Raw genomic sequence first — 20,405 nt, 5'->3', positions numbered from 1 at the left:
GGGGTGGAGCCGCCACTCGCCCGCAAGTGGAGGCTGCCGTGACAGCTCGTCGGCCGCACGGTTGAGCACACCTGGGACATGAGTGGCCCGAAGGGACCTCAGATGCTTCTGACTCCACAACAAGAGATGGCGGGCGAGTTGCAACATGCGACGGGAGCGTAGACCACCTTGATGGTTGATGTACGCAACGGCCGCAATGCTGTCCGAATGGACCAGTACGTGCTTGTCTGACAGCAGCTCCTTGAAGCGGGCCAGAGCAAGACGTACTGCTAGCAACTCGAGGCAATTGATATGCCAATGCAGCTGAGGCCCCGTCCAAAGACCCGACACTGCATGCCCGTTGTACGTGGCCCCCCATCCCGTGGCAGAGGCATCTGTGGAGACCACAGCATGCCTGGACACTTGTTCGAGGGGTACTCCGGCCCGCAGGAACGAAGGATCCGACCACCGGATGAGGGTGCGACGGCAGCTCGGTGTCACGGGGACACGGAGCGTGCCGCGCTGCCACGCCCATCTCGGGACCCGGCCGCGGAGCCAGTGTTGAAGCAGCCTCATATGGAGCAATCCGAGCGGCGTGACCGCGGCTGCAGATGCCATATGCCCCAGGAGCCTCTGAAAATCTTTCAGTGGGGCCGCTGTCCTGCGCTTGAGCGAGCTCAGGCAGTTCAACACCGACTGGACGCGTGCCTCGGCGAGACGCGCAGTCCGTGCGACCGAGTCTAGCTCGAGACCGAGATAAGAGATCCTCTGCCCGGGGGCGAGTTTGCTCTTGTCCCAGTTGACCCGAAGACCCAACCGGCTGAGGTGAGCTAAAACCATGTCCCTGTGTTCGCACAACTGCTCTCGCGAGCTGGCCAGGATCAGCCAGTCGTCGAGATAGTTGAGAATACGAACGCCCTGTTCCTTGAGGGGAACAATGGCCGCCTCCGCAACCTTCGTAAAGACGCGGGGTGACAGGGCCAGCCCGAAGGGTAGGACTTTGTACTGATATGCCCGACCCTCGAACGCAAACCGCAGGAAGGGTCTGTGTCGAGGCAGAATCGAGACATGAAAGTACGCGTCCTTCAGGTCGATTGCTGCAAACCAATCCCGGGGACGGACGCATTCGAAAATGCGCTTCTGCGTGAGCATCTTGAACGGCATCTTGTGGAGATACCGGTTCAGGACGCGCAGATCCAGGATTGGCCGTAGCCCACCGCCCTTTTTCGGTACAATGAAGTAGGGGCTGTAGAACCCCGACTTCATATCGGCTGGAGGGACCGGCTCGATTGCATCCTTCGCCAGTAGGACAGCAATCTCCGCCCGGAGAACAGGTGCACTGTCCAACGACACTTGAGTGAAGTGGACACCCCTGAAAACCGGGGGACGCCGGGCGAACTGAATCGCATAGCCGAGTCTGAATGAGCCAGCGAATGAGCCAGCGGGACGGGCTGGGAAGCGTGATCCACGCCTCCAGACTCCGAGCCAGCGGGACCAAAGGCACCACAGACGCACCGGGGGTGGGGCAGCAAGGCAGAGTGGGACCCGACTCGGACGGCATGGGAGCGGCCCGGAGTGTGGTCGGACTCTGGAAGGCAGCAGTGTGTATGGGAGACGGCGCACGGGACGCGGCCTGCACCATCACACTGCCACCTGCTGGCGGAATGGGAGGGGGCTGCGAGCGGCGAGGCGGGGCCTGGCACACTGGCAGATGCACCCTGTTTGAGGAAACTGCTCTTTTTGTGATAAAGTGGGTACCGCTGGACTCCGGGGAGCCAGCGGCGGTAGATGGACAGACATCACAAATTCCCCCCGGCCCTCCTCTGGGGGTGGGAGAGAAGGTGGAAAACTCTCCCGAAGAGCAAGAACCTTCCCCTCCAGGTTGCCCGTCTCAGGGCCGTGACTTCTTTTTTCGTTTGCCACCTGGCTTGGCAGAGACGGGCTGGGCACCACGTCCGCGACCGGCACCCTGCTGTTTGGCTGGTGTAGGCTGCTGCTTTGCCGAACTAGCAGGGGCGGAGGACGACGCAGACGGGCGCCCTCGGCGACGAGCAGGCTGAGGCTGAGCCACGGGCGGCTGGGTGGAGGCAGCAGCGGACCGCCGTGGCATGACATGTTTGATGGCCTCGGCCTGCTTTTGTGCAGCGGAGAACTGTTGGGCGAAGCTCTCCACTGCGTCGCCGAAAAGGCCGACCGGGGACACAGGGGAATTCAGGAACCGCTGTTTGTCGGCTTCCCGCATGTCCGCCAGGGTCAGCCAGAGATGGCGTTGCTGGACTACCAGGGTAGACATCGCGTGACCAACAGCGCGTGCTGTCACCTTCGTCGCCCGGAGGGCAAGGTCAGTGGCAGCGCGCAGCTCCCCAAGCAGTTGTTGGTCAGGCCCTTCCTGGGGCATCTCCGACAGCGCTTTTGCCTGGTAAACCTGCAAAAGGGCCATCGCGTGCAGGGCGGAGGCAGCCTGCCCACAGGAACTGTAAGCCTTCTCAGTCAGACCGGCTGAGAACTTACAGGCCCGGGACGGGAGGCGCGGCTCATCACGCCAGCCAGTGGCCGTTGGACACAGCTGCATCGCAACGGACCGCTCGACTGGCGGGATCCTCGCGTACCCCCTGGCTTCCCCGCCGTCCAGGGAGGAGAAGGCGGACGAGGGACCGGGCCTCGCACGAACACTATACGGTGTTTGCCAAGACCTGGTCACCTCATCGTGCACTTCCGGGAAGAATGGCATTGGGGCAGGACGCTGGACCTGACCAGCGCAACCCCCCCCCCAAGTACCAATCATCCAACCGAGATGGGCCGGGGCAGGGTTGAGGGTTCCACTCGAGCCCGACACACAAGGCGGCCCGGGAAAGCACAGCCGTCAACTCGGGATCCGACTCGGGCAACGCTACCGTCCCGGAGGGCGGCAGCGCATCCGGATCTTCCTCCCCCGAGGACTCTGGCTCACCTTCCGATGCAGAGATCGACATCTGCTCCGCCGCAGGCGCACCAAAGGTAACGGCTGGACAGTCCGTAGAGGGCCCAGCGGAAACCAACAGTGGCACAATGGGTTGCGGTGCTGATGAGGCGGCAGGGGCCCGCGGAGCGTTTCCGCTCGGCGGGGAAGCCCTGACCGTAATCCTCAGGTCGCCCTTCCTATACACCGCCGAACCGTCATTCCGACCGGGGCCGGAAAAAACGGTCGAACGGGGCATAGGGGAGGGGACCCCCGCTTCCTGAGACTTCAGGAAGGAGAGCCTAGACCTCAGCACCGCGATAGTCATATTCCCGCAATGGGAACATGAACCATCCACAAAAGCTGCTTCAGCGTGCTGAACGCCCAAACACGAGATGCAGCGATTGTGCCCATCAGCGGGGACCAGGGAACGACCGCACCCAGTAACGCACAGACGAAATGACATACTGTCAGGGTTCGTCTGTAAAGCTCTTTTAGAAGGGGAATGATCAGCTCACTTGTGCTGAAGCACACAGGGAGTGACGCGATGTGCTCAGGTACACCACTCCCTGAACACACCGAGGAACCGGCCCAAATCTCAACACACACACACACTTTTAGAGTGTTGCTGTAAAAACAGCAGTTGAGAGCTTATAGCTCGGCTCCTCGGAACTCGCGACCTCGCTGGAGTGCCTTCACTGCCAACACAAACAGCTCGCTGTTAATCCTCTTCTGAGGCAGTTTTAGTTTTTACTTTTGAAGAAAGTCTTCTGAAGCAGGACACCAGTGTATGGCTCCGAAGCGAAAGACAGAGTGCGATTGCATCCGCTTCCTATTTATATACACCTGTCGGGGGCGGTGCGCATTATGCAAATATCGCACGCCAATTCCATTGGCTTGTTTTAGTTCACACGAAGCTGATAGGGCTCTCTAAGCGATATCCCAGGGAACGACACTGGTCCCCTGTTAGATGGTAAAGTGACACCTGCTTGGTTGCCTTTATATTTAGCAATATTATAAACTATTCTGACTATCTCTGAATGTAATAGCAATGTTCATAATGTTCATCGCAGTAGAAAGATTTTAAAGGACAAAACTCAGTTTTATGTTGATTCCTGCATTGAAAATCTTCAGTTGGTTCAGCTAAAGTGTCAGTTAAGTTCACATAATTTAATTGAGATAACTGACAATTTGGCATCAATGCAGTGAGTTAACATAAAATTTTGAGATCTGAGTGTGTTTGTGATGGTAAGAAATGGCAAAGCAACCAAACAGATGTCGCAATTTACCATCAAACGGGACCAAAGGCATGTTGTTTAATCAAATCAAATTTCACTGTATAAAGTGATGACCTGAAATTGTTAAAGAGCTATTTCTGCTTGATTTAACCCATAAAACCTAGTTTTGTTGAAATTGGTAGATTGGTTCAGTGATGTTAAATAATATTTTTATATTTATACCTTTATATTTAGCAATATTTTGTATTCTGTATATCTTTGAATGTAGAAGCAATGTTCATAAAAACACTAAAACACCTATTCTTGTTATTAAAATACACTGTAAAAAAGATTTTTAAGGTCAAACTGAATGAAAATGAAGAACTGGCAAAGCAACCAGATCATTTCACACCATCTAACAGGGGACCAGTATCCATTTGTTTAATATAATCACTAACCTGATCAAATGGTGACCTGCAATTGTTACCTTATACCTGTTTCTGCTAGATTTAAACTTTTGAACTTAGTTCTTGCCATAAAAAATACACTGTAATAAGATTTTTTTTTTTTTAAGGTCAAAATTAATTTTTATGTTGATTGTTTCATTGAAAATCTTTGGTTGGTTTAAGAAATGAAGTGCCAGTGTTCAGTTCACATAATTTAATTGAGGCAACTGAGGATTTTTTAATGCAACAAGTTTTGAAGTTTTTGGCTCAACAGTGGAAACATGGCTAGTGAGTCTCTTATATGATGGGCAGGAGGAACACAGTCCAGTCCTCAATCTTTTTAAATTGGTGCAAGAAATCAAATCTCACTCTAAACATCTCCAAAACAAAGGAAATGTCTATTAATTTTAGAGAGCATAAATTATTTTTTAATTAATAGGCAGCCAGTACAATCAGTCCAAAATTATAAATATCTTGGTATACTTGACAATAAGCTTAAATGGGATATGTGGACTGATCATATACTGTATGAAGCCACAACAGAGAATACATTTCTTAGAGAAAATACTGTTCTGTAATGTCCAAAACATTAGCTTTTGAACTGTTGCCATCTGACTGACTGTATTTTTTCCCCCGTTGTATTTAAAACTGATTCAAATGGTTTTTCCTCAAGCAATTCAATGTTTAAAATTTTTAATAACTGATGGTTTGGTCATTCTTTTTTTTTATTTGTATATTGTGTATGTTTATGCCTACTGTGATCCCTTATGCCTGTGTGAACATTACATAATTATATAAAGTTACATAATGACTTCACTGCCAGTTCACTGTTCACACACACAGCTCCATTGCAGGCTATGGAGGTCCCCTGTTGGATAGGTAGACATCGGTCAGAGTTGCAGGTCCCCTCTTGGCATATTTAAAAAAAAAAATTAAAAAATGCTTATTTGAAGTTATATTATGAAAAAAGACCTTAAAAGAAAATTTTGTATGTCATTTTTGTTTCTTCAAAATGACCAGAAACACTGGTCCCCTCTTGGTGAGTGTAGAGTGATAGTGCGTGCGTGCGTGCGTGCGTGCGTGCGTGCGTGCGTGCGTGCGTGCGTGCGTGCGTGCGTGCGTGCGTGCGTGCGTGCGTGCGTGTGTGTGCTGCTTATAAGGTGTGTGAGTGTAATGTGGTGCAGGTGTGTGCAATCAGTCCCAGGAATGAGGGCCTCTGGGAAATGAAGTCAGAATGAACAACAGTCAATATTCAGGTGAGGGCTCCCTCCGGTGGTGTGAGGGGGGAAGTGCGGGAGCCTCACTTGTAATACTGATACGTTAAAATATGAGCTTTAAGTAATAAATGGATTAACTTATCTTTCTATCTCTCTCTCTTATGGACACACATTAGGAAAGAAAAAATCAGCTTATGCTATGAATTTTTTTGTTCATATTTTAACAGACTGGCAATCCAAATGAGCCATGCAGCTGTACCATAGCTGCCTGTGTGAGTTAATGTGACTGACCTTTGTGGATGCGATGTCTCATAAAATTTTATGTTGTCTTCGGTGTCTTTAATTGTTTTCCCACATTCTGGGGATCTAGCTGATATAGCTGGAAAAAAAATACACGCGTAATCAAATTTTATGAGAAGAGCCAGATCTACCACGACACGTAGGGAAATATATGTGACGCAGATATTATAAAACCATTCATACACAACACAAATTCTTTATTTATTATATCAGTAGTTAAGGGTAAAAGACTTGAGTTGTTTTTAAAATATTTGTGAGTATTTTGTGTCGTCAAGTCTGAAGTCATTTCAGGTTGAGTCCAAGTCAAGTCTGAAGTCTGTTAAAATGCGAGTCGACTCGAGTGCCCATCTCTGCATTGTGTTATACTGAAAATTCTTATATAGCCTATCAGCCCAGTTATTTAACACCTTTTAAACTCTTTCATATCATTTTAGGGTTACTGTTGAACATCAAAACCCCTTATACAACACTTAATACTGAGATAAAAGACTAAAAAATACAAATACAGCCATCTGTTTTGTTGTGTTGGTTAGCACGTTTTATTGCAGTGAACCATTTCAGTCGTCGATCGGGATCCTTAGGATTATGATAATATGTGCCATCCTGGCACACAGCAGCTGTTGAAATAGTAAGGTTTGTAAGGTCTAAACAGTCTGGTTTTAAATTATTGTTCGACCACTATCGATACCAATGCTACAGCCGCTCTAGCGCCTCTCCTGATGGCCTGCCAATATGGAGGAGTTTAGATCATGTGATGTCAACCTCCGGAGCTCTTTAGGCTAAACCTGCACATAACAATGACGGAAGAAAATCACCCCTCCTGCCACACATGCATATTCCTTATTTTAGAGTAAAAGTCTCCTGACTTGTATTGCTGCAATATTTCATATTTTAACTGTTTATGTTTACTTGTTTAATGAAGAAAGAGAGCCTTTTTAAAATATTCTGCAGTTGATGCTTTGTCTTACAGTGTCCCATAAAAGCAGAAGAATCGTGACCCTCTGACTATAATGAATCAAGTTTTAATCTCTCGATAGTTTAAATTTTGCAGCATAAAACTACTGTAATCTACAGTAATTATTACATTTATATGAAGAGAATATAAAATAACTATATATAAAATAATATAACAATTTGAAATAATTCTTGAACATGAAATTTTTTTGTACAGCCATTGATTTCACTCATGATTATTTTTACACATCCTGCACACTCATTCACCACCATCCATTTTACTGTTGTGTTCCTCTAGACCAATCAGGAAATCATAACAGTATGAATATTAAACTGTTCACAGGTACAAATATCAGTGCCAAACTCGACACTCTTATTGTCAGAGGCCTGATAATAGAAATAGAGTTGAGCTCATAGTCGAGGTTTGGTTTGTTCTTTAACCAGTGTGGAGGAACAGCAGATGTTCACCAGCTTCTGCTTCTTAACTTATCAATACAGCTAATACCATCATTACAATAAATATCAAAGTATTGTTTAATTTGCCTTGTCCAACACACAAAATTATTTCTTCTTATAATGGCAAACTGATGCTGTTTAGTTTGATCCTGAATGAGTCCTGACAACATTTCAGCATAAACTTGTGTGACATTTTCTGAAAACATTTTACAAGATGATCAACATTATCAGAAGGTTTTCTGTAACACATGATGTACATTTGTATGTCTTTAATCTGTCATAATGTTCCTAAAGATCTGACTGCAGGTATCAGGAAGTCTTGAGGCTTTAACTCAGTCTGTCTTTAACCGTCTGTCATTATTCAGTCAGTATGGAGCTCAGTCAACTTCCTCTTGTGCTCTGTGAGTATTATTTCCTCCGCATGTGTTTCATGTCCATTGCTCTTATATTTTGAACAAGATCGAATGATTTAGTGTTTTTGGATTTATTTATTTATTTATGTTGCTCTCAGTGTTTCAGATCCAGCTCTAGTTGATGATATATGAGTGAAAGACAATCTTGAGAGATTAAGTGTGCAGTTAGTGCTGTTTGTGAAAGAGAAATGAACTCTGTTGTGTTTGGGTCAGTCTGTTCGTTCAGTCACTCAGTTTTGTGTTTTTTAAGAGTGATTGTTGAATCAGTTCTGTTGGTTTGTTTTGTACAGTTTGCTGTTCATGATGCCTTAAGTAGATGTTCACTAGTTAGTCTTCAGTAGACGTTCACTAGTTAGTAAGAGTTTATCTTGAATCAGACTGTAGATCAGACCGTTGGTTTCAGTTTCTTAATCAAGTTCAGTTTCTCTCTGCTGTAGAAATCATGTTCAATATGTTCATGTTCAATAATGATGAAATCTATGAAATATCAGACGGATGTTTCAGTGATTATCTGGACATATATATATATGCAGTCTAACGCACAAAATATCTTAATATGAGTTCATCGTTATTACTGTCACTGTTTTCAGACTCTAGAAGTGTTTTATAGAAACATTTATCCAGACAAATCAGTGAAACATTTAAAGAGAAACTTACAGTGATGGCAGGGGACATGTCAGATTCATGCAGTTTTGTCGTGGCCACGACATATTATCAGAATGATTACTCTGTCAATCCTCACAATGATGTACTGTCATGTTGTGCTCTTCAAACTCCCAATGTAGATCGACTGTGGTCTGGTCTTTAATGCGGTCTCAAAACTGCTGAAGAGGGATGCAATACTGGCTCCAAGCTTAGAGTTAAAAAAACATTTTAGGAGTTTATAATGCATCAAGACATCATTACAAAAATAACAGTCCATGTAAAACTTACCGGTACAAAATTAGATTTAACATTGCATCGACTTCCAGGCAACGGTGGCAGAAGATATGCAAGAACAACAATCATTGTGTAGCACTTTTTAATCAGAAAATTAATGAAAACAGATTAGAGATACAACAAATGTTTAAGTGTAGGATTAAGAGCAGCCTAAATAGGGCTGTTGTGATAACCACAATATCACTGACAAGCCAGCCGCAGAGGATAAATATAAACTTGAATATAAATAAACGTAACTGCTGGAAGTCTAGGGCTGGGCGATATATCGCATGCGATTCTCACGCGCATTTCGTCAGTAAAGCCGGTTCCCTGATTACCGCTAAATCGCCATCACCTGCTTTCAGATGGAGCGGCATTTAATAGACAGAGCCGTAGTTCACTGATAAGCCACGCAATATCGCGTTCAATATCGAAGGCGATTCATCTGCGATATGAATGCTATATTGCGTGGCTTATCAGTGAACTACGGCTCTGTCTATTAAATGCCGCTCCATCTGAAAGCAGGTGATGGCGATTTAGCGGTAATCAGGGAACCGGGTTTACTGACGAAATGCGCGTGACAATCGCATGAGATATATCGCCCAGCCCTAGCTGGAACCATTAAGCTTATTTATTTTTTAAGGCTAAACCCTCCTCATTTTACACTCAATGCATGTTTTTATGGTTAAATAAGTTAGTAAGAGTGAAGAGGGTTTTTTTTTTTTCATTAAGACTTTGTGAACCATTACCATTATTATGTATTATTATGTACCATTATTAGTCAGAGATCGACATGTGCAATTACCTGCATCTGTCCTCCTTCACGTCAAGTCATATTAATGAATATTTGTTATAATAAATTAAACAAGAGATGTGTGTGTAAGTAAAGACACACTTTCATAACATCTTCTTGGTCTTCCATCCCCTCTAAAAGAGAAAATTACTCCTTTCCAGGGTAGCTTCAGCTTTCAACTTCTCAGTCTTTCCATCTGTTATTTATCCAAGCTCAATATCGAGCTTAAAAGAGGAAACATTTTCAAAATATATCAGTGTTACTAACAATATCAGAACTTTTGCATTGTTTATTAAAATATCTTAAAGGGATATGACACCAAAAAATGAAAATGTTGTTACTCACCCTCATGTTCCAAACCTGTGCGAGTTTCTTTCTTCTGCTGAACATAAAAGATATTTTTAAAGAATGCTGTAACCAGACAGTTGACGGCAGCCTTTGACTTCCATAGTTGGGTTCATCTCCACTGCTGATTAAATCAAACAACAAAGAATTGAAGAACAAAGTATTGATCTCAACAAACTACATTCATTTCTAATATCTATCAATCAGTCAGATGATGTAATAAGCTGCAAGTTAGTATATCATGAGAAATTTAAAGGCCAGCTGACAACAGTCAAGGCCTAAGATAGATAGACAGACAGACAGAGAGCACATGGATTGCAAAATATATTGCCCAAAAAAGTCACCTAAAATATCCTCACATTAACAATGCATTTACTGTACAAACACAAAATACCTGGATTTGACGGGACTCTCCAGCATTTGTGGTAGGGCTCCTGTGCTTGACGTGAAATCTGTCAAACCTTCATCTCTGTCAACATCAACCAATTCTTGAAAATAAGTTTAGTGTTAATCTAACAACGTCCTTGAAGAAAATTTATACCGTAGAAAGTAATGCGATGAGGACAGACAACATTTCACTTGATCAACCTCAAAAAACATCACAGGCACTGTGAACAAACCTGATGCAGCAAAGCAAACGCTCCACGTTAAATCTTTCACTTATAATTCACTCTTTTAGGTGTTTATAATGATCTGGTGTGCTGGTCAACTTGTGAATATGTATTGTTTTTATTTCCATAAACACAAACTGCCTGCCCAATCTGTCCAAGGCAGTTTTTTAAAACTACACATTGAGTGTTAAAATCCTACACAACATGTGTCAAATGCTGTCAACACAGCCATGTGTGTTGTTTTTTGACACATCTGTTTCTGCAGTTCATAAACAGTCCAAACAGATATCAGGACAGGAACTCAGGCAGACCAAGAGACAGAGAAACAGGGCAAATCCAGAGAACAAAGGGTAGAGATGGACGATTTCAAAACACTGCTTCATGAAGCTTCGAAGCTTTGCGAATCTTTTGTTTCGAATCAGTGATTCGGAGCGTGTGTCAAACTGCCAAAGTCACGTGATTTCAGTAAACGAGGCTTCATTACGTGATCACTGTTTCAAAACGTTTCAAAGCAGCTCGAAATTTCAACTACTGCACATTTGCTTCAACTGCTTCAGTGTTTCACGAAGCCTTGATCGGTAACACTTTACAATAACAGTACATGAATAACCATGAACTAATACCTGAGTTAATAGTTACTTCAACATGAACTCATAATTAGTTAAGATATGAACTAATGAAGAGTGATCCTAAACTACGACAGGAGTCATAAGGATTCATGCATGGAAACAGAAGCCTTAACTACGCGTTAATACATGTTTGATAATTAATGCATTAATTAACATTTAGGGTAAACTAAATCAAACAGTCTCTATAAGAAGGAATAATACATATTTGGACTTTGAAATAAATTTAAACAATTTATTATTGTCAGAATTTAAACTACTGACATCAGCAGCTTCATTATAAACATTACTGAAAGGCACATGATTAGTTTGCCATTATTTTCACTAATCCTCCTTATCAAACATATAAAATACTAAATACACTATTTATCTTAAAAGGTCTTAATCTGTTTTGTGATATTCTTTCCTATCAAACTAAACTACTGTGACTTACATCAGTTCCTGAGGAATCGGTTCCCAAAAAAATAACCAAACAGGAAACATGAACTAAGGTCAGGGAGCGTTTGCTGGGATCAGATTCAGAAGTTCTCTCTCCATCCAGACGCAGGCCGTGATCATATACTGTACCTCCATTCTCTGACTTTATGAAAAGTCACACAACATCCCTTAACTGGGCTGAATACTTATATAGTTGTGTTAGTACATGTGTATTTGATAGTAAGTTAATGATAATCATGAGCTGAATTTGGTAAGTAGTTAACAGTGAATTAATTATGATTGTGCCCCCTCAAGTAAAGTCATGACATAAGTATACATTAACAAACCATTAGTTGATGTTAGTATATGCTTAGTTAATAATTGTGCCCCCTCAAGTAAAGTCATGACATGATGCACATATCACACATCATTAACTAATATATGAATAAATACTATAGAGTGCCATCCTTATTCCTTTACACCCCGGTACAAAAAAACTAAAATAAAAAGTATTTGTATTTTATTTTTATTTATATAATTAAACATATATGGACTTGAAAGCAAGCCATAAACATACCAGTAAAGACACACATAAGGCACATTTACATGTAAAATCGCGCGCGTCCACAAGCTAATGCTAATCAAAGCATATACATTTAAATGACAAAAATACAAATACAGTTAATAACTGTACATAACCTCCTGAAAATCCCAATAAAACATACATGTAAATATGTCTTTAATTATTAATTCGGCTTACCAAAGCAGTCAACATTTATTAGTTTAAAATGCCAGCAACACAACAAATGCGCCAGGAGAACACCTAGCGTGCGCCACTAATGAGTGTCCCACCAGAAACAAACCCTACATACTTTAGTTCCGGGAATAAACTATGACTATTTAGCTATGACTAAATATAAATGAACTGTAAAAATCAGAAAACAGTTTAGATCAAATTAAATTTATTAGTGGTAGTTAGTCTATTTTCCACATTTGATTAGACAGATCTATGTAATTAATGGCTAAATAATCATGTGCCATTGCAATTATTTGTCACAAAGCTGCAGATGGCAGATTATGATATTACAGTGTAAATTATGACAGTATTAAATCACGTTTAATTCAAATTCAGAGTACTTCTTGTTTACTCTTATGGAGGCTGATTTATTTAGTTTACCCTAAATGTTAATTAATGCATTAATTATCAAACATGTATTAACGCGTAGTTAAGGCTGCTGTTTTCATGCATGAATCCTTATGACTCTTGTCGTAGTTGAGGATCACTCTTCATTAGTTCATGATTAGTTCATATCTTAACTAATCATGAGTTCATGTGGAAGTAACTATTAATTTAGGTATTAGTTCATGGTTATTCATGTACTGTTATTGTAAAGTGTTACCCCTCGATCTGCCCATCACTAGAAAAGGGTCAAAACAGGGAAACAGATGAACAATGTTGCGCTCAGAAATGCAGTGATGACACACACAAGACTTCACAGAGAGTGACTGAGTAAACCAGGCTTATACACACAGAGTTAACAAGATTAATGAGACACAGCTGAATGTAACGGCTGTTTTGGGAAATGTAGTCCATGATAGAGTGGCAATGGTCTGGGGTGGAGTGTCCTCTGGTGACTATCAAGGGCTCTCCAGCTGGTGATCATGACTGAACCCCACATAGGGTGATCTTTGAACCTTTGAACAGTTGCTGTCCTTTAACTCTTTGCATTGCGCTGACTGAATGTTCACCTTGTTTGTTTCTTGTTTCCAGCAGCTCTATTACATTGTCTGTGAAATAAAATGCACTAATAATTTACCAGAGAGAGAATGAGATCTACTGAAAAACTTTCACATCTCATGCTTCACTGACTTTATATTGACAGATCCTCCCAAACCATTTCTGACTGTTGAGCCACAGAGTTCAGTGTTCACTGGAGACTCAGTTACTCTCAGATGTGACATATATGATGATGGAGTCACTAGCTGGAGTTACTACTGGTATAAAGAAGGTTCAGACTTTACTTCCAATGAACTACAGGAACACACATTCAGGCCTGTTTCTAAGCTTGATGCTGGTAAATACTCCTGTGAAGGATCAGAGAGAGGAGGATCACGACGCAGATCACAACGCAGTGATGAAGTTACACTGACAGTATCAGGTGAGTTTGATCATCTCTTCATAAACACACACAAGTTTATCATGTTATTAATGAGTGATTTCTTTTCAGAGCAGTTTTAAGTGTTTCTCCACAGAAGTGGTTGATTTTGACAGATTTTTAGGTTAAAGCACTAAACATGCGGCTCCAGTTTTCTTTTGTTTATAACTTTGAACCCTTTTAAAGGCACAATATGTAAGATTTTTAGATTAAAATATCCTAAAACAATGTTATATATTTTGTTGACTTGTGTACTTACATTATCCCAAATGTTTCCAACAATGTTTAAATCCAGTCAAATCAGCAGTTTTAAGCAGGACACGGACCGTGTCATTGTGTTGCCTGTTAATGACATCATATCCGTGTTCCCCTCGATTTCCAGTTTTACTTTTGTAGAAAGCATGGAAACACCAGATGCTTTAATACATTATGTTTTATTAGACTGATGAGCAACTGTTTGGATACATTTATCTAAAAAAACTAACCATTGTTATATTGCTCAACACAGTCTTATTGTTTGAATCACTTGTTTTCTTGAATTACCTCGAGTACCATGTTTTTACCATGCCTTAGAGACAACACTGCTTTGTCAATAACATAATCAGAGAGCTTCTCCATCATACAATATATTTTTAAATTAATAACATGTCATTTATCAACACAACTCATCCAGTTTTATGAGATTTTAAAATCGATCTAGATTACTGCAGTGTGCAACAAGTCTCTTACAGCAGCCACAGAGTGAACACACAGAGTAACATTATAACACTTTCAACACACTCAAATGTGTTTAGTATGATTGTTTTAACCATGTAAAACAGCGTTGAGTTTCCTCTCATACAACGAAAAGAGCAGAAGCGGTCGACTGCAGCATAAAAGCTCCACTGAACTGAGTCAGTGTTTTATAATCAAGAAACTTTTCATATAATAAAAATCAGCACATTTTATTATATTAAATTATTTTCATCATAATAAAGTGAAAAAGTGAAAGTGATACAAAATGTATTAACCAAATTACATTTTTAAAATGAATGATTAAGAGTTTCAAGGTCATTATTACATAAGTATTTGAATCCACGTTAAATCTCAATCTTATAAATTCCTTAGCTGGATAAATATCATACATCATTTTAAAATGCACTTCTTTACATTTAGGTAGGAGGGGTTGGGAGGAAGGAATTCACTTCTGAATTACCGATTTCCTACTGAGATGTTGGAAAATATAATCTCTTCTTATACGACCAGGATAGCTTTCCTGCACAATTCCTTATAATCTTATTTGTGTTCACTCCTTACCAATATCACTTATTCCACAGGAATGATTACTCTGTCAATCCTCACAATGATGTACTGTCATGTTGTGCTCTTCAAACTCCCAATGTAGATCGACTGTGGTCTGGTCTTTAATGCGGTCTCAAATCTGCTGCAGAGGGATGCAATACTGGCTCCAAGCTTAGAGTTAAAAAAACATTTTAGGAGTTTATAATGCATCAAGACATCATTACAAAAATAACAGTCCATGTAAAACTTACCGGTACAAAATTAAATTGAAGGAATTAGTGGAAACTATTTTCCTCGTCGAAGCAGAGACCAGGAGACGTTGGGATATCTTTTAAGCAGAAGTTACTCTTTATTGAGAAACGTGCCGTGTGTCGCTGTAGTCATCCAAGTCTGACTAAGGCTGCAGTGTACTTGGTAGTTCATATAGATTCAAGGGGGAGGGATACATGGAGTAGAGGTGTGGACAATCTAAACAAAGCATGCAAATGCAGTACAGGAATCAGCCCATTCCCTACATTCCCCAGCCATGATCTAATCAGCATAAATGTGTCATTCAAATGCATAGGTGCTAATCCAATCAGTCTGACAGTATCGCCCATACCTTTACATTATCATAGAGACAAAGGCAACGCTGTAACATTATAACACTTTCAACACACTCAAATGTATTTAGTATGATTGTTTTAACCATCTAAATGTGTGTTTTAAATCTAATTTTGTCATGCCAAATGGTCAGGAAGAGCATGAAGGCAAAAGGTTTATGTCACACACACCTGAGCTGCCTGCCTTAGAATGTCATTATCTTTACCTCAAAATGTAAAACACAATATACATAAAATTTCAGTTCATATACTATTATATTGGAACCTAGATATAACATAGTACAAATTTGTAATCCCACAGTTCCCCCTTTGAGAGTTCTAATAACTCTCACATAATACAAATTTAAAATTTCTTCTTAAATCCCTTCTGTAACCTATGTTTGTTAACATAAGTCCCATCTTCCAGTCATGCATTTGTAACAGTTACAGGCACATACATCTATGTCGTCTCCAACATTTACATAAGTGTTGTTCTTTAACTTGAGTATACTGTTGACACACATATACAACGCAGGGTGGTAACATGTTGTATAAACTACATGATGACACAGAAAAAAAAACATGTAGCATAAGCGTGGAAGTCCTAAAAGTCCATGGCGCCTGAATAGCTGTGGAGTCTGTTCCCGGTAGAGTCCATTTCCATGTTTGTCCCAAGATGATTCTTTGTCATTGTGCAACTCCGAGTTGCTCAGATGACTCCGTCATCAATCTGAGGTGATGCTTTACACCAGGTGCTGCTAATGAGACGTCATGGCATATACACATACCTGCACACAAGAAAACAAAGAGACAGCAGACCAGCAGTATTCATGCATAGACTTTAGTACGTTAGACCTCTGATGATCGTATAGTTTTTCTGTCTAACTCTGATCATCATAAACTTCTAGTGATCGTATAGTGGTTTTGTCCTTCTTTTTCTTAACCTAGTCTTAATCAATTTGACACCAATAGACCAGTAAGGTGGGGATAAACTGAGAGAGGGGGAAACCTATGAGGAAGTCTTCACACCAGGGTTGGCCCCCGAGGCCTTATGCACTTCGGTTCTTCCCTGGGCTCCTCACTGGTTTGTGTGTCCTATTCTCTCCCTGTAATTAAATTGCAAACTTTATTGTGCTACATCTCCATCTTCCAATGAAACATCAGTCATAGCAGACATCATAACCCATAGAGGATGGACAAGTGAATGGAGTGTGCTGTAGCATAACATTTAAGGCTGTGAGTGTACTTAACCTGTGTCCCCAAATGGTGGAAGTGACAGTCAACTTTCTTTTGTTCAGAATGAGTCTTTCAGCTTTCTTGTAAATGACTGGGGATATTAAGCACTCACAGCCCAAATGGTTAGCATGTCAGCAAGCTGCTGCTCCAAGAGTTTGGAGAAGAGGGGAGGGGCAGTTTCAATGTAGCAAGTAGACTGAGTAGGAGCTGAGTAAAGCTGTTCATTTCTTTAAATGTCTTTTTGTTTTTCCTACACTCTTTCATCCAATGTCCAGGTTTACCACAGTAATGATAACTGCCTTCTCTCTTAGGACATTTACGTTTCTGTCGATTCTCTGTGTTGACCTTAAAGGATGCTGCTGCAATCTTTACTCTTGTCTTGACATCTGAGTCTCTTTCCCAAATAGCTAACCTATTCAAGTTGTTTTGCAGGGTTCCATTGGACCATGTGAGGTCTAAGAAAGGCAATGCATTTCTGTATTCTGATGAAAGCCCATCAAACCATATGCGGACCAGTGGTCCATTACCCCCTAACACCTTCTCTGGAGTGTCAGCTATTCCACTGTATGCTGCCACTGACTGACAAAATCTTTCAGTGTACTCACTTACAGTTTCATCCTTCTTCTGTACACAACTAGTGATCTTTGACCAGTCCACCTTTGGTCCAACAAGGTTCTGTAACACTCTCAGAAGTCCTTCTCTCAATTCACCTTTGCTGGAATGCTGAAACTCAGAATTATTTACAGCACTTTCAAAATCATTGAATTCTGACTCTTTCAGGATTTGTGACATTAGCTGTGTGACTTCAGCTAGGGACATATCATAGAGCTTCATTTTTCTGGACAACTCTGTCCTAAACTCAGAAAAATTTATCTGCACTGATGGCAAATTCTCAGCAATTCTTTCTATGTCTTCAGGACCTATAGCAGTGCTGACTGCTTGTAACTGCAGTATGGGGGTTACAGATGGAACTGAGTGAAAAGAGCGCGATCCGCCGCAGTTTGAAAAGACACGAGGCGTGACGTGATTGGCCGACAAAAACAGCCCTTAATATTTATATATGTAATTTATTTTTATAAATGATTATTCATTATTCATAGAGCTTTTTATGTGCTACCATATGAAATATATGTATTGTTTTTATTTCCATGAACACAAACTGCCCGCCCAGGAGATAACACATTTATTGTGTCAATCTGTCCAAGGCAGTTTTTTTAAAACTACACATTGAGTGTTAAAATCCTACACAACATGTGTCAAATGCTGTCAACACAGCCATGTGTGTTGTTTCTTGACACATCTGTTTCTGCAGTTCATAAACAGTCCAAACAGATATCAGGACAGGAACTCAGGCAGACCAAGAGACAGAGAAACAGGGCAAATCCAGAGAACAAAGGGTAGTGATGGGCGATTTCAAAACACTGATTCATGAAGCTTCGAAGCTTTATGAATCTTTTGTTTCGAATCAGTGATTCGGAGCGTGTGTCAAACTGCCAAAGTCACGTGATTTCAGTAAACAAGGCTTCATTATGTGATCACTGTTTCGAAACGTTTCAAAGCAGCTCGAAATTTCAACTACGGCACATTTGCTTCAACTGCTTCAGTGTTTCACGAAACCTCGATCTGCCCATCACTAGAAAAGGGTCAAAACAGGGAAACAGATGAACAATGTTGTGCTCAGAAATGCAGTGATGACACACACAAGACTTCACAGAGAGTGACTGAGTAAACCAGGCTTATACACAGAGTTAACAAGATTAATGAGACACAGCTGAATGTAACGGCTGTTTTGGGAAATGTAGTCCATGATAGAGTGGCAATGGTCTGGGGTGGAGTGTCCTCTGGTGACTATCAAGGGCACTCCAGCTGGTGATCATGACTGAACCCCACATAGGGTGATCTTTGAACCTTTGAACAGTTGCTGTCCTTTAACTCTTTGCATTGCGCTGACTGAATGTTCACCTTGTTTGTTTCTTGTTTCCAGCAGCTCTATTACATTGTCTGTAAAATAAAAATGCACTAATAATTTACCAGAGAGAGAATGAGATCTACTGAAAAACTTTCACATCTCATGCTTCACTGATTTTATATTGACAGATCCTCCCAAACCATTTCTGACTGTTGAGCCACAGAGTTCAGTGTTCACTGGAGACAAAGTTACTCTCAGATGTGACATATATGATGATGGAGTCACTAGCTGGAGTTACTACTGGTATAAAGGAGTTTCAGACTTTACTTCCAATGAACAACAGGAACACACATTCAGGCCTGTTTCTAAGCTTGATGCTGGTAAATACTCCTGTTATGGAGTGACTGGAGGATCACGCAGATCACAACGCAGTGATGAAGTTACACTGACAGTATCAGGTGAGTTTGATCATCTCTTCATAAACACACACAAGTTTATCATGTTATTAATGAGTGATTTCTTTTCAAAGCAGTTTTAAGTGTTTCTCCTCAGAAGTGGTTGATTTTGACAGATTTTTAGGTTAAAGCACTAAACATGCGGCTCCAGTTTTCTTTTGTTTATAACTTTGAACCCTTTTAAAGGCACAATATGTAAGATTTTTAGATTAAAATATCCTAAAACAATGTTATATATTTTGTTGACTTGTGTACTTACATTATCCCAAATGTTTCCAACAATGTTTAAATCCAGTCAAATCAGCAGTTTTAAGCAGGACACGGACCGTGTCATTGTGTTGCCTGTTAATGACATCATATCCGCGTTCCCCTCGATTTCCAGTTTTACTTTTGTAGAAACCATTGAAACACCAGATGCTTTAATACATTATGTTTTATTAGACTGATGAGCAACTGTTTGGATACATTTATCTAAAAAACTAACCATTGTTATATTGCTCAACACAGTCTTATTGTTTGAATCACTTGTTTTCTTGAATTACCTCGAGTACCATGTTTTTACCATGCCTTAGAGACAACACTGCTTTGTCAATAACATAATCAGAGAGCTTTCTCCATCATACAATATATTTTTAAAGTAATAGCATGTCATTTATCAACACAACTCATCCAGTTTTATGAGATTTTAAAATCGATCTAGATTACTGCAGTGTGCAACAAGTCTCTTACAGCAGCCACAGAGTGAACACACAGAGTAACATTATAACACTTTCAACACACTCAAATGTGTTTAGTATGATTGTTTTAACCATGTAAAACAGCGTTGAGTTTCCTCTCATACAACGAAAAGAGCAGAAGCGGTCGACTGCAGCATAAAAGCTCCACTGAACTGAGTCAGTGTTTTATAATCAAGAAACTTTTCATATAATAAAAAACAGCACATTTTATTATATTATATTATTTTCATCATAATAAAGTGAAAAAGTGAAAGTGATACAAAATGTATTAACCAAATTACATTTTTAAAATGAATGATTAAGAGTTTCAAGGTCATTATTACATAAGTATTTGAATCCACGTTAAATCTCAATCTTATAAATTCCTTAGCTGGATAAATATCATACATCATTTTAAAATGCACTTCTTTACATTTAGGT

At 41.0% G+C, this 20,405-nt stretch overlaps 1 protein-coding gene and 1 long non-coding RNA gene across 2 annotated transcripts in view; one reads left to right on the top strand and one right to left on the bottom strand.

Moving 5' to 3' along the window:
• The window catches only part of LOC125266935 (obscurin-like), a 251,851-nt gene that overhangs the window by 203,087 nt on the left and 28,359 nt on the right, over positions 1–20,405 (top strand). Inside the window, 2 exon segments of the mRNA XM_048188075.1 lie at positions 13,514–13,789; positions 18,982–19,251. Of these exon segments, the coding sequence (XP_048044032.1) occupies positions 13,514–13,789; positions 18,982–19,251 (546 nt within the window).
• On the bottom strand, positions 9,404–13,520 carry LOC125266974. The gene is made up of 3 exons (XR_007184592.1): positions 10,371–13,520; positions 9,977–10,100; positions 9,404–9,855 (listed from the first exon to the last, which is right to left on the bottom strand). It is a non-coding gene; the product is annotated as an uncharacterized LOC125266974 (long non-coding RNA).

This window comes from Megalobrama amblycephala, linkage group LG1 (assembly GCF_018812025.1).
Source record: "Megalobrama amblycephala isolate DHTTF-2021 linkage group LG1, ASM1881202v1, whole genome shotgun sequence".
NCBI classification, from domain to species: Eukaryota; Metazoa; Chordata; class Actinopteri; order Cypriniformes; family Xenocyprididae; genus Megalobrama; species Megalobrama amblycephala.
This window is presented reverse-complemented; position numbering and strand designations above follow the sequence as displayed.